The 11,455-nt window shown below is 41.8% G+C and overlaps 1 protein-coding gene across 1 annotated transcript in view; it reads right to left on the bottom strand.

Annotated features, from left to right (window-relative positions):
• Window positions 1–2,609: 2,609 nt before the first annotated feature.
• Window positions 2,610–11,455, bottom strand: part of COQ9 (coenzyme Q9) — a 25,834-nt gene continuing 16,988 nt past the window's right edge. The window contains exons 7-9 of the mRNA XM_058155235.1: window positions 8,365–8,520; window positions 4,158–4,211; window positions 2,610–3,203 (exon numbers count right to left, since the gene is read on the bottom strand). Coding sequence (XP_058011218.1) covers window positions 3,168–3,203; window positions 4,158–4,211; window positions 8,365–8,520 — 246 coding nt within the window. The 3' untranslated portion in view covers window positions 2,610–3,167. The remainder of the gene's footprint in view (window positions 3,204–4,157; window positions 4,212–8,364; window positions 8,521–11,455) is intronic.

The raw sequence follows: 11,455 nt of genomic DNA, 5'->3' as shown, positions 1-11,455 counted from the left end.
ACTAATCAAGGAGAGAAGCAACCTAGAACTAAAGAGAAATTCCTTGACAGTGTGGACCAGGGGTGGGTTCTACTTACTTTTACTACTGGTTCGCAATGGGACCATATGCGTGTGCACGCTTCTGCGCATGCACAGATTGTCAAGTGATATCCGGGTGGGTGGGCGGAGCCTCCCACCAGTTTTACTACTAGTTTGCAAGAACCAGACCAAACTGACAAATGGGCAACTGACCACTGGTGAGGACAATTAATCAATGGAACAGCAGAAGTTGTGGATGCCCCATCACTGGAGGCTTCCAAGAAGAGACTGGACAGGCACTTGTCTGAAATGGTATGTTTTTTGCCTGAGCCGGGGGTTAGACTAGAAGACCTCCTAGGCCCCTTCCAACCCTGTTATTCTGTTCTGTACTGACTGTGGAAACCCAAGCAGTCAAAACAAAATCTTACAAAATGACCCTCAATTTATGATACAGGTGAAGGAAGAGAATTTGGAAAATCCATTTTTGAAGTTCTTTAATAACGTTGCCAAACATTCAAAATATTCCCCAAAGTAAAATGAGCCATAAATCATTCTGATAAATCACACTAGCATATTTACCTTTATCCACTTAATATTATAGGCTTGAATTCATCATATAAAAAAGGGAAAAAAAACCTTAAGTCCCAAACAACCTTTTGAATAATTATGGACAGAGACATTTTTCATTTGTTCTAAAATTCACCATGTAAGTAAACCAAAGCTTATTTGAATTAGAGACCAGAACCAGAAATGCTTGGCAATTTTTAAACAATCTTGGGACTCTTATCCTGGATGAAATCCATTCAGTAAAAAGAGCAGAAATGCAAAGAGCTGAATTTTATGGAGTACTTTTTGAGAAATCTTATTGATACAATTTATTCTGGAGTAAGCTTAATTATGTTCCAAATCTTACAGAAGCCCAGGAATAATTGTAAGGATTTTCTAGCGGGATATGCCAGGTCAAAGATTTATCAACCTTCCCACATTCCCAGTAATTCCCATGGAAGATTCTTCCATATTCAGAATTATTTAACATTCTCAGCTTGTGTCCCACAAAAATCTCTCCCAATATTTAAAGACTTGGTCTGAACTGTAACCGTTGTAATGAAAGGTTCTGTTGTAAGCTGAGATTCAACATTCAAGAAACAGGGGAATTCAATTAAAAGCGATCTAGGTCCATTTGGGCTGATATTGAACAGAATTCAGGAAATTACTCTGATTAGCCAATTCTGTGTAAGCCACTTTTTCTAAATTGCTGTGGTGATTTTCAATCATCCAGTTCACGGTTGTCCCAAAGGTGCATTTTCCAAAATTTCTTGGTATTTTCTTGAAAACGTTTTGCTTCTCATCCAAGAAGCTCCACAATGTTTTGTTTTGTTTTTTAAAATAGCAAGAAAGTCCAGTGGCCTTTTGGAAAAAGTACCTTTGGCACAATCATGACTTGGATGGCTGAGAATCTCCACAGACAGATACCTTCACTAAACAGAATTGAAGGTGATCCATTCATTTCCTCAGGAAGCCATTTAATTAACGATACCTTACCTGAAATGGCCACTGGAAATGTATTTCAAGAACTACAGGTAGTCCTTGAGTTATGAGCACAATTGAGCCCAAAATTTATGTTGCTAAGTGAAACAGCTGTTAAGTGACTTTTGCCCCATTTTACGACCTTTCTGGCCACAGTGATTAAGTGAACCCCTGCAGTTCTTAAGATAGTAGTATGGTTGTTAAATAAATCTCGCTTCCCCATTGACTTTGTGTGTCAGAAGGTCACAAAAAAGGATCACATGACTCCCAGGACACGGCAATATCATAAATATGAACCAGCTGCCAAGCATCTGAATTTTGATCATGTGACCATGGGGATGCTGGAATAGTTGTAAGTGTGAAAAACGGTCATAACTTTTTTCAGTGGCATTGTAAATCTGAGCGGCCACTAAGTGGAGGACTACTTCTCTGCAACGACCTATATACTTGTTGTGTCTCGTCCGCTCCCCCTGCCGCAGCCGGGCCCCTCTTATCTCCTGCTAGACGCTGATAGTTTGGAAGAATGTCCTGGCATGCCTCCAGGCCCCAGCCCTGGCACCATGCCCGGACAGGCCGAGCAAGACGAAGGGCCTGACGTGGCTTCAGCCCCCAGTCCTGGCACCATGCCCAGGCAAACGGAGCAACTAAACCCCTCCCCCACAGCATGTGAGCCTGAAGAATGTGAAGCCAGTCATGAGCTCAGATTACCAACAGCTGCAGACTGGAGTGACCCTCGCTTCAGGAGAATTGATAGGCGGCGTCAGCAGAAGGAAGGGAAGGGCAGGCCTGGATAAGTGCTGAGTCATGGAGCCACACCCCATGGCCTATATAAAGGATCTGCTTTCTGGCATTCTGAGTCAGGCAAAGTCTAACTTGGATTGCTGAAGTCACTTCTTGGTCTCCTGCCTGCCTTGAGAACTCTGATAGGACTTTGGCAGAGCTGCAGAGGCACGCTTGGTACGGACTTCCCCGACCCGGCCGTCAGCGGAGGAGTGGGACACGACATCACTCCTGCATCTCTCTCGTGACATTGTTCTACAGAATGGGAAATGGTAACACTGAAAAATGCTCACTATTTTTAATGAACATACAGACGTGTCCAAACGTACAGGAAAATATATATTCACAAGAGTGCCATAAATATACTGTCAACAAACAGCAGAGCAGAATCCTGGGTTTTAAACTGAGAAGGGCTGCCATTGAAGCTGGGAGATAATTTAGCCAATTCCACCAATACAACGTAAGTCTGTTTGTGGCTAAGACACACTAAGATGTCCAGGTGGAGAAAATGAAAAGAAGGGTCTTCTAAAAGAATTTTGAACCCCAAATACTTCTATTACCTTTCTTATCATTTTTTCAAACTAAACCCATTTTTGGTTAAAAACAGAATTTAATTTTTTAGGTTGCTGTTGGTCGAATTGATAGTCAGGATGGCCAGCGATTCCACATGCTCCCCCAAAAGCCAAGGTTTTCACATTAGACAGATAAAATGGTGCATTTGTTTTAACGGTGGTACAGAATAAGCGACAGTTTCACGTTCTTGTGACGAGATTTACAGGACACCGTTTCTTTGCTAGTCTCAGAAGAGATGCTCAAATGCTCCTAACTAACGGCTAATTGATTCATCGACGCTGGTTCAGGCCGCTGAGGTTCTTGAACTGTCAGATACAAAAACAATAAAACATTTTTTTTAAAAAAGTGAGGGGGACCGTAAGAAAGTTAGACGCTGCAAGCATGCAAAGTGGGATAATACTGTTGGTCATTTCGTGGCAGTGATCCTTCCAAGCAATGATTTTTAAGCAGGGTACCTTGAATGTTGATCCACTGCTTAAAAACCACCGATCTGTCAAAACTAGCTCTGGCGTTCCAGTTCATAGGGGATGTTAAGGGATCCCCCAAACACCTGATGGTTGCTTTGGGAAACAGGAATACAATATCTGATGTCAAATATGTGTCAGTTTTTGTGCCTAAGACGGGACTAGAACTCACCATCTCCTGGTGATTGACCCAAAGTCACCCAACCAGCTTTTATGCCTAAGGGGACTAAAACTCCCTGTCTCCTGGTGTTTAGCCCCAAGTCACCCAACCAGCTTTCATGCCTAAGACAAGACTAGAACTCAGTCTAGTGGTTTCCAGCCTGATGCCTTAACCACTAGATCAAAATGCCAAGAATATACCAAGAATAGCAAACTCCTGGACTTCTTGAGCGAACTGGCTAAGGAATTTAACAAAACATTAGGCTGGAATTAAAGCACCCTTCCTACATTCTGCTATTAAGTAACTAACCCCATTAAAAAAAGTGAACGTTTCTTCCTTTAAATTAACTGGGAAATTAATTGAGAGAAAGGGGCTTGCTGCATGTTATTTGTTATCTGTTTCTGCAAAGATTATTCTGAGATGAAAAGCATTCTGCTAAGACTAGTCATCCCTAGGAATTACGTATTTTGGGAAAATTCATTATTTAGGGCAGCTCCCATATCCCACCCTCCCTCTTTTAAAGAAATCATGATACTTTGCTGCGTTTTTCCATTCTGTAACAGCAGAAACATTCTCAAGGGAAAGACTGTTTCCGAGCAAAGGCTGTGGAAAATCCTGTGTCTGGAATTACTCACAGTAACAGCAGCGCCCATAAGTCCCTGAAGAAGGGCTTCTCCGGTTGCCTTAACCTAGAAGAAGAAAACCAAAGAGATGGAAAACTTCAACTACAAGCTGGCTTTTACATTTCGGGGGGAAAAGCAATCAGGAAGTACCCTAAATCCAGCCACAGTAGTGCTCTCCTGATGTGCTGAAGTCTCAGTATTTCCCACCACATGGCCTTAGCATATAGGCAGTCCTTGACTTACAATTGTAATGGATCCTAATACGCCTGCCTGGTCATAAAGCAGGCCATCACGTGACCCAATGGTAGGGCTTTTATTTGCAGCAGTCATTAAATGAATGCAGTGAGCGGTGTGGTGGCCTAGAGATGGGAACTCTCACCTCACAATCAGGAGGCTTTGAGTTCGATCCTAGGTAGAGGCAGATATTTCTATCTCTGGGCACAATGAGAATGTATCTTCTGAACAAAACTCCGCATTGGTGACAGGAAGGGCATCCGGCCAGTAAACACTCTGCTCCATTCAGTTGCCCAGATTCCACTCCGCAAGGGATTATGGGGTCATTAGAAGATGTTTAAGCGAATGCAGATGTTGTAAAGCAAACACCATGGTCATTAAGCAAACCATTGTTTGCTATTTTTGCCGAAAACCAAAAGCAGATGCTTTGCAGTCACATGACCACAGGCACCCCAAACTACCATAAATGCAGGCCAGTTGCGGAGAACCCAAAATGTGGTCATGGGATCGTGGGAAGGCCCTGCGGCCATCAGAACTTCAGAACCAAGTCGTAAATACCATTTGGGTCCACTGTAACTTCAAACAGTCACTAAGCAATTTGTTGTAAGTTGAGGACTACCTGTACACAATCTATCTTAAGGCACAGTGGGAAGTGGGCAGGACGCTGCTGCTCCAGAGAAATAACTAAGCACCTTATCTGGTTGGAGATATTTGAGAAGCTTCAAGCTCAGGGTCTTAGCAGGATCCAAAAAAATATATGTAAACAGACACAAGTGGAGGTGAAATAAAATAGATTAATTCTGGGGCTACTGCTGTGACTTAAAAGAGAACTTGTCAGAAACCAACAGAGAAAGCAAATTAGCTTGATTTAATTCAGAAGCTCAATAAAGCATTCTGAATAGTGCCCTCCCCTTTTTAAATGGAGCAAGACACACATATCTTACCATTCAAGGTGTTGGTAATCACCTTTAAGGCCCTTCATGCCATGGGTCTCATCCCATTGGGATTGGTCTGCCCCACCCATGCCAGCAGAGGAGGCATGTTGAGGGCCCCATCGACCAGGGAATTCCAGCTGGTGGGGTCCAGAAGGGCCTTCTCTGCTGTTGCACCTGCCCTCTGAAACATCTTGTCTCCTGGAGTGAGGTCCTCTCCAACCCTCCTGGCCTTCTGCAGAAACCTAAAGACCTGGCTCTGCTAGTTGGCTGAGGCTCCAAAGGAGGTGGCTGATAGATTAATATCACCTCCTCTTCCTCCCCCTGCTGATCCTACTCTCTCCCTCCCCATCTTTTAGCTATGACTGTGTACTGAACTTTGTATTATTGTTTTATTTATATAGTTTTATCTTTTTAATATTATAAGGTGCCCACAGTTACCTTGTGGTAAGACGGGAGGCCAATAAATGTGATAGATAGACGGATGGATGATAGACAGATAGAGATATAGATAGATAGATGAATGGATGGATGATAGATAGATAGATAGATAGATGATAGATAGATAGATAGATAAGACAGACAGACAAAAATCCTCCATGTAGCACACACAAAGGTATGTACTGCCAAATTATGGGAGCACAGGCAACCGCTTGCGATGAGCCACACAAGCATGGGCAGTCTCACCATGGCATGGGGCAGCTTTCAAGCAAAACTGACCATGTGCCATCTTTCTGAATGGGCTGTGAACACCAGAGGATCAATCCACATTTTCATAAATGACTTGCTTTTCTGTCGCACAGACCTGGAGATGTCCTTTATTTGGGGGACTGAAAATTTCGATCTTTTAAAAAGACAACGGCAGAACTGGAGGATGGGACCAAAGAGAAGCTGCGGACTAAGGTTGAAAAATGTGTGGAGGTAAAAGGAAATAGCACAGTTCAACACAGTGTGCTACTTCTGTAGAAGGAGATGTATGTCTTAGCTTAAATTAACTTTAGATTCTTTTTCTGTGTACTGTTAAGTGAACCCAACAGCTATTCCATTCTTCAGGCTGGGCAAGAAAAAATATTAATTTTATCCACAAACTTCTAGGAGGATGTTAAAATACATCATCCCCTCGAAGGGAGAAAATATTCATTTATAGCAAACCAGCATTATCCTATAGCACAGTAGTCAACCTGGATAGTTTATTTTCCAATTTCTTCTGGATTTTCTGTTTAGTAGCTAATTCTGATCAAAACAAATCTGCAAGTCTTTGCTTATAGCACCAAATGTATCCGTGTTAACTTTAAAATTGTGGGGGAAAGATATTTTATGTCTTTTTTTTAAAAAAAAGGAAGTTTCTTTTTATTTCTCTCTTATGAGATTAGTCTATCCCTCAAAGAAGGAAGGGAAGTCTGAAACTTCTAGTAATACAGCTAAGAAGCAACATCATTGAAATTACTTCAATGTTTGATTTTTTTTGATCTTGTCATCTCTAGAAAGGAAGCCCAAAGTGTGAAAGCCTTGTCAGCCCTTTGAGGTAGAACAGATCAGGAAACAGGCACAAGAATTATTAAAGCTGGAACCTTCATGGACTACAGTAACAGAATATTGAGAATCTGACAAGTGTTTCTCTTTCCTTCCCTCTTTTAATAGAGAGTAAATAGAAGGTGAGGCAATCTTGATTTTCCTTCTCTCCCTTTCCTGTTTTCCTGGGCTAGGTTCATGTTTTCCTAATGGCTGCTGCATCTTTTCATGAAGGCCATCTCCGTAATCCTTTATACACACTGAGGTTGAGGGAGGTAGATGAAACACTTCCTGGGAAGACCGGGGGAAAGCATGCCGGAATGGGATAACTAGCTGCAGCCAATTCACCTTGGGACAACTCGCTGCAGGACAATTCAACAATTTAATTATTTCAAATAATTAAAAAAATATTTTAACTTTTGTCACTCACATTTCATTTTGCCTCTCCTTTGGCATCCTTTCTTTAATAGCAATAGCAAGAGCACTTAGACTTATACACCGCTTCACAGTGCTTTCCAGCCCTCTCTAGGCAGTTTTCCGAGTCAGCCTCTTGCCTCCAACAATCTGGGTCCTCATTTTATCCCCCTTGGAAGAATGGAAGGCTGAGTCAACCTCGAGCCTGGTGAGATTCGAACTGCCAAATTGTAGACAGCTGGTGATCAGCAGAAGTAGCCTGCAGTACTACATTCTAACCACTGCACCACTACAATTCTCATCTTAATGATTCTATTCCACTATTTCTTCGATATTAGTGTAACTCTTGTCCTGCAGAAGTTGTCACATAGCAAGTTGTCGTAAACCCCTAGCAAGTTGTTAATTCAAAGCAGGAGGTAGAGACAGGATACAAATTCCCGATGGATTTCTGGGAGGAGAGGTTTGAACCGCATAGCACTCCATTTTCTGATTTCAGCATGTCTATTACAATATATACTGGACAGAGGGAGAGAAATGGTAGCTCTAGATAGCAGATGCTACACAATTATTGTATGCCTTTGCATAACCCCTGCTCCATTATGGGATCCTGCCCCCAAGCCATGTGTTAAACTCATAATGATCCAAAAGATTACAAGGTTCAACCTCCATCCTGCGAGCAGGAAGACTTCTTCGGAATATACATGGATTTTCATATAAGAGCTTCAAACCAGAAGAAAATGAGCTCATTATTACTTTAGGCACCAGAAAATGGAAAATTAAAGAAAACTGCTTGAAAGATGTGTACTAATAAGAGGAATGTGATATTTTTTATAAGTGCTTGGGACACCATGTGCCAGAAACATTTGGGTAAAAGTAATACTAAAAATAAACTATGTGCTTGATCAAAAATTACCTGGTTTATTGCGGCTTTTCCCTCCAAATAGGCTGGAATTTCAGCTCCCAAAATTTCCAGCCAGCCTTTGGAGGACATCAAGGCGGAAAACAAAATGACATTAGGTTACTTTTGTGACTTGGAGGTGGAGGAGGGGAAGAGAGCTTGATTGTCTCATTGGAAAACCTGCGTGGCACAAGAGTCAGCTGGTCATAGATTCACAATTACAACTCACCTGTTTAGCTGTGTGGCCCATGTTCATTGCATCAGCAACTCTGTTGTATAGGAAGGACCAAGTATCTTCAAAATCCGGGGAGGAATCCTGAATCATCACCAGTTCTGTGGTGTTATAAATTCCGGCCAGTATTACTCGGCGAGTGTACCAATTTATCTGCAAGACCAGGAATTAAGAGACTCAGAAGATGCGAGTCTCAATAACAAATTAAGGTTTTTGCAAACTGCGTTGATATGAAACTCCTACCCATGTTTTTAATCACAATTGGAGTGTCATTTGTCTATTCCATAAAAACACATACACATGCATTTAGATTTCTGGTTGAACGTATCATGAAAAGTGAGTTCTACAAACCTGAAAAATAATTTTAAAAATAAATTAATAGGGAAATGTTATTTTTATGTTGCATGGTGTAATGTTGCTGCTATTAAGTCATTGAGAGGAACAAATCTACAAAAGCATTGAAATATTATCCTGAAATGGAGCTTGCTGACTTTCCAAATAAAAACCATCTAGTTCCTGGATGTGTCCCAGATGATTCTGATTGGTCTGGAGAAGAGACCAGAAGGTGATGGTTTTCACTTGAGCTGAAAAACAATCTGGCCCTAATCTTTGTATCTGGCAATTAACACATCACACTTCAAGATCTGGTCAGATAATTTTGTTTCTGGTCAGTTAATAAGCACACTCTAGAAAACCTTATGGAAAAATACAAGCCTGAAAGAATGCACAGGAGGCAACGCTTTGCTGTTAAGAGGCATGAAATACATGAAATGCAACACAATTAACCCAATACTCTCAACACAATACAAATAATGATTGGAAACTAATCAAAGAGAGAAGCAACCTGGAATTAAGGAGAGACTTCCTAACAGTGAGGACAATTAACAGCTTGCCTCCAGAGGTTGTGGATGATCCATCACTGGAGGTTTTTAAGAAGAGACTGGACAGTCAGTCACTTGTCTGAGATGGTATAGCTCAATGATGGCTAACCTTTTTGCCATTGTGTGCCAGGAGTGGGGGGCAGGGGGGGTTGCATGCATGCTCACACCCATAATTCTATGCACCCTGCCCCCACGCCTGCATGCACGAGCCCCCCCCAGGTCTCCCCCGACTCCTGGCATGCGATGGCCCAGTAGGCCCATTTTTCTCTCTCACCTGGTTCCAGAGCCTCTCTATGAGTCTCGGGAAGGCAAAAAAAGCCTCCCCTACCTGGAGGCCCTCCAGAGGCTAGAAACAGCCCATTTCTCAACTTCCGGTTGGACAGAAAGTGACATGTTTTGCTATCCCAAGCCTCCAGGGACTCCTCGAGAGGTATGGCTAGTCTAGAGGAAAGAAGGATGGGGGGTGGGGGACGGGACGGGACATGATAGTTCCAGTGTTCCAATATCTGAGGGGCTGCCACAAAGAGGAGGGGGTCAACTTATTTACCAAAACACCAGACGGTAAGAATCAACCTAGAATTAAGGAGAAATGTCCTAACAGTGAGTACAATTAACCAGTGGAACAGCTTTGCCTTCAGAAGCTTTGAGTGCTCCATCATTGGAGGTTTGGAAGAAGAGACTGGATTGTCACTTGTCTGAGATGGTACAGGTTCTCCTGCTTGAGCAGGGGGTTGGACTAGAAGACCTCCAAGGTCCCTTCCAGCTCTATTCCGAATTGAATTGACAGACACAAGTAACTTGGAAGCAAGTCTGTAGTTTCCAAGCAGACTTTCACTTTCCATTCTATGCTATCCAGTGTGGAAAAACGCATTCATTTTCAGTTCTATAAATGTTGCATCTTGTGCTGCCCCAAAGCGCTGCACTGATAAATTAGAAACAGCAAAAAAAAACCACCCCAGTTTCCCCCCCTAATTTCCAAGACAGCAGCAGGAGAAAAAAGTAAACCAGACTCTCTTGTGGAAGCTGAATTTCTTAAAAGCTCCACTACAATTTGCATACTCTTTAGAAAAAACTTTAGTTTCCTGGTGTGATCTCTGTCTTTTATTTGGTTTTCTGGTTTATTCCTTTAATTTGTCTGTGTGCCATTTATTTGTTACTGCAATAGCTGCTGTTTTATTCTTGCACAGGTTTATTAAAACCATTTATTAAAAGGACCTGCTAAGCTCTTATCTCTTTCTTCTCTTTATAATAGGTCAAGTAGTTCATTAATTGCTTTAATTAAGAAGTAATTTACTTTGTTTTTATTTCCAGCCAAAAAAAATCCAATGGTTCTCATCATTAATAGGCTCTCATACCTATTTTAGGTAACTGCTTTAGAAAGTTTCCAAGCAGAATCTTTCCTTTTCTTCTATCCTGGATGGAGGGAAGCTGAAGAGCAGAACTAGGTTTCAACCGGGCAAATGCCCGGTTCCACTCTGGGTACCCCTAAGATAAAGACCCCACCCCACCCCTTATTTGCTGACTTCTACCAAACGAGACCTGTTCCAAGATGAACATTTGAATGCAGCATGGATTTATTCATTGGCAGAATTAAACCAATTGTAAAAGTATTATCTGTTTCGATCTGATGATTTACAGTTTGGCAGCGTTCATGGTTTTTATAAGGTTGCGTTAAACAACACTTTACAAGAAAGAAATGGTGATCCATAAATATTAGAAAGACAGGCAAAAGTAGAAACGTAGCCATATCTGGTATATCACTTCAGTACTGCCTCTTTCTGTAGTACAGAATAGAAATGGCCGATTTTAATTTAGAAAACAAAATGTATCTTTTCTAAACTAGAACCATGGCAGCCTTGATACAGGTAGTCCTCGACTTACAACCACAAGTGAGCCCAAAATTTATGTTCCTAAGCAAAACAGTTGTTTTGCCCCATTTTACAACCTTTCTTCCCACAGCTGTTAAGTGAATCACTGCAGTTGTTAAGTTAGTAACAGATTGTTAAGTGAATCTGGCTTCCGGTCTGGTCAGGGGGACCAGCAACTGTCATAAGTTTGAAAAACAGTCATATCACTTTTTTCAGTCGCATTGTAACTTTGAATGGTCACTAAAGGAACTGTCGTAAATCAAGGACTATCTGTATTAATGATCCCCAAGCCACTCTTATGGATTAATAGATGTCCCTTTGCTCTCGTCTTTTGCTCAT

Source organism: Ahaetulla prasina, chromosome 12, assembly GCF_028640845.1.
Source record: "Ahaetulla prasina isolate Xishuangbanna chromosome 12, ASM2864084v1, whole genome shotgun sequence".
Taxonomy (NCBI): Eukaryota; Metazoa; Chordata; class Lepidosauria; order Squamata; family Colubridae; genus Ahaetulla; species Ahaetulla prasina.
This window is presented reverse-complemented; position numbering and strand designations above follow the sequence as displayed.